Here is a 2,041-nt window from a genome sequence, read left to right as displayed (position 1 = left end):
CCATCTCTGCCTCCCAATGAGTATTTGTTTCTAGAGTTAAATTAATGAACACCACAGGTTATGACTGACCCCCCTGCTAACTTTTTCCACGGTGCAATGGGGACATGTCACAGTCACCACAGGCCCCCACCTCGCTTCTCTCTTCCCTAAACTGGGCTCTGGGTCTGGCTTTCTGATGTGGCCTAATTTCCTGGGAGGGAAGAGGGTGTTTCTCAGCCTTGAAGTGGCTCCGGAATGACTAGTCCTCCTGCTGCGATCCACTTAAGGCGGAACAAAATAGTTCCCATTTTATAGTTTATGTATGAAAGCCCATTTTACAGATGAAGAAACTGAGCCCGGGAGAAGGTGAATGATTAACCTGCCCTTTGAGGCCTCAGCTGAAGATCAGCTCGTCCTGGAAGCGCTACGTCTCATCACAGATGGCTTAAGAGCCTTCTGCGGGCTCTCACAGTGCCCTGTAACTGCCATTATAGCTCAGATCACTGAACAAACTGACCTGGTCTGAGTCTTTCAGTTGGACTGGTAGCTGCTTCTTGAGAGTAGTAACGGAGTCTGAGTCCCCTTTGTGCCTGCCAACATCGCACAGCAAGGGCCAGGCACTTAATAGGTGCTAATTTTTTATCTGTCTATCAATCTATCAATCATCTATCTATCTATCGTAGTATCACAGCAAGGGCCTGGCACATAATAGGTGCTAATTTTTATGCCTGTCAATCATTTTATCAATCGATCAATCAATCACAACAAAGGCCTGCCACATAATTGGTGCTCATTTTTATCTGTCAATCACAGCAAGGGCCTGGCACATAATAGGTGCTAATTTTTATCAATCAATCATAGCAATAGTCTGGCATATTATAAGTTCTTATTTTAAAAACAGACAGATTTCTATCTATCTGTCTGTCTATATTTAAAGACATGGTCTCACTCTATCACCCAGGCTGGAGCAATGTGGCACAATTTTTTTTTTAGACAGGGTCTTGCCATGTTGCCCAGGCTGCTCTTGAACTCCTGGGCTCAAGCAATCCTCCCATCTCTGCCTCCCAATGAGTATTTGTTTCTAGAGTTAAATTAATGAACACCACAGGTTATGACTGACCCCCCTGCTAACTTTTTCCACGGTGCCATGGGGCTATGACACAGTCACCCATAGGCCCCCATCTTGATTCTCTCTTCCCTAAACTGGGCTCTGGGTCTGGCTTTCTGATGTTGCCTCATTTCCTGGGAGGGAAGAGCCAAGCCCTGTCGGCTGCAGGGATATCTGCCCACCATGGCCCTGGTGCTGATCCTCCAGCTGCTGACCCTCTGTGAGCTGCCCTTTCCTCCTCCCTGGGTTCCTGTCTGGGGTGGGGGGCAGAGAGAGAGGCGGTGGAGACCCACACACCCTGCAGGGGGACCAGCAGCACTAGCTGGGGGTTTGGGATTCTAGGTTCAAATAAAGAACAGGACAGGGGCCCACACCCCTGGGTCCTAAAGCAAGAGAAGACAGATTCTCAAAAGAGGAAGGAGATGGGGACAGGTCTCTCTGGATCCTGAGGCAGGAGGAGGGTAGGGGACAGGGAGGACTCCTAGAATCTCACATGGGATGAGGATGGAAGCCAGGACTCCTAGTTCCCTGGTGAAAGGGGGCTGGGAACAGAGCTCATAGCTCCTGAGTGAAGAGGGAAATGGAGACTCAGATTCCAGAAGAGGAGAAACTGCGATCACTGTCTCCTGAAAAGGGGGAGCTCAAGGGCCTGAACTCTTGGGTGCCCAGGCCAGAGGGGTCTGGGTTCAGACGTCTTCAGTAGCTGGGTAATGGAAGTCTGCATTTCTGCCTGAGACAGGACGAGGGAGGGATAAGATTCTTGTTTCCCAGAGGAGAGAGAAGCTGGGAACTCAGATTCCTGGGATACCAATGAGATGGGGCTGGCCACAAAAGGCTTTGAAAGGAATTAGTTCCTGGCTGAGGTGGCTCACGCCTGTAATCCCAGCACTCTGGGAGGCTGAAGTGGGTGGATCACCTGAGGCCAGGAGTTCAAGACCAGCCTGACCAATATGG

The 2,041-nt window shown here is 49.9% G+C and overlaps 2 protein-coding genes across 2 annotated transcripts in view; one reads left to right on the top strand and one right to left on the bottom strand.

Annotated features, from left to right (window-relative positions):
* Nucleotides 1–1,128, bottom strand: part of NDUFA3 (NADH:ubiquinone oxidoreductase subunit A3) — a 4,982-nt gene extending 3,854 nt beyond the window's left edge. The window contains exon 1 of the mRNA XM_037727658.1: nt 1,100–1,128. Within this exon, the coding sequence (XP_037583586.1) occupies nt 1,100–1,128 (29 nt within the window). The remainder of the gene's footprint in view (nt 1–1,099) is intronic.
* Nucleotides 1,129–1,270: 142 nt separating this feature from the next.
* OSCAR (osteoclast associated Ig-like receptor) overlaps nt 1,271–2,041 on the top strand; it is a 7,657-nt gene continuing 6,886 nt past the window's right edge. The window contains exon 1 of the mRNA XM_037727657.1: nt 1,271–1,368. Coding sequence (XP_037583585.1) covers nt 1,271–1,368 — 98 coding nt within the window. The remainder of the gene's footprint in view (nt 1,369–2,041) is intronic.

Source organism: Cebus imitator, unplaced genomic scaffold (genome assembly GCF_001604975.1).
Source record: "Cebus imitator isolate Cc_AM_T3 unplaced genomic scaffold, Cebus_imitator-1.0 Scaffold235, whole genome shotgun sequence".
NCBI lineage: Eukaryota > Metazoa > Chordata > Mammalia > Primates > Cebidae > Cebus > Cebus imitator.
This window is presented reverse-complemented; position numbering and strand designations above follow the sequence as displayed.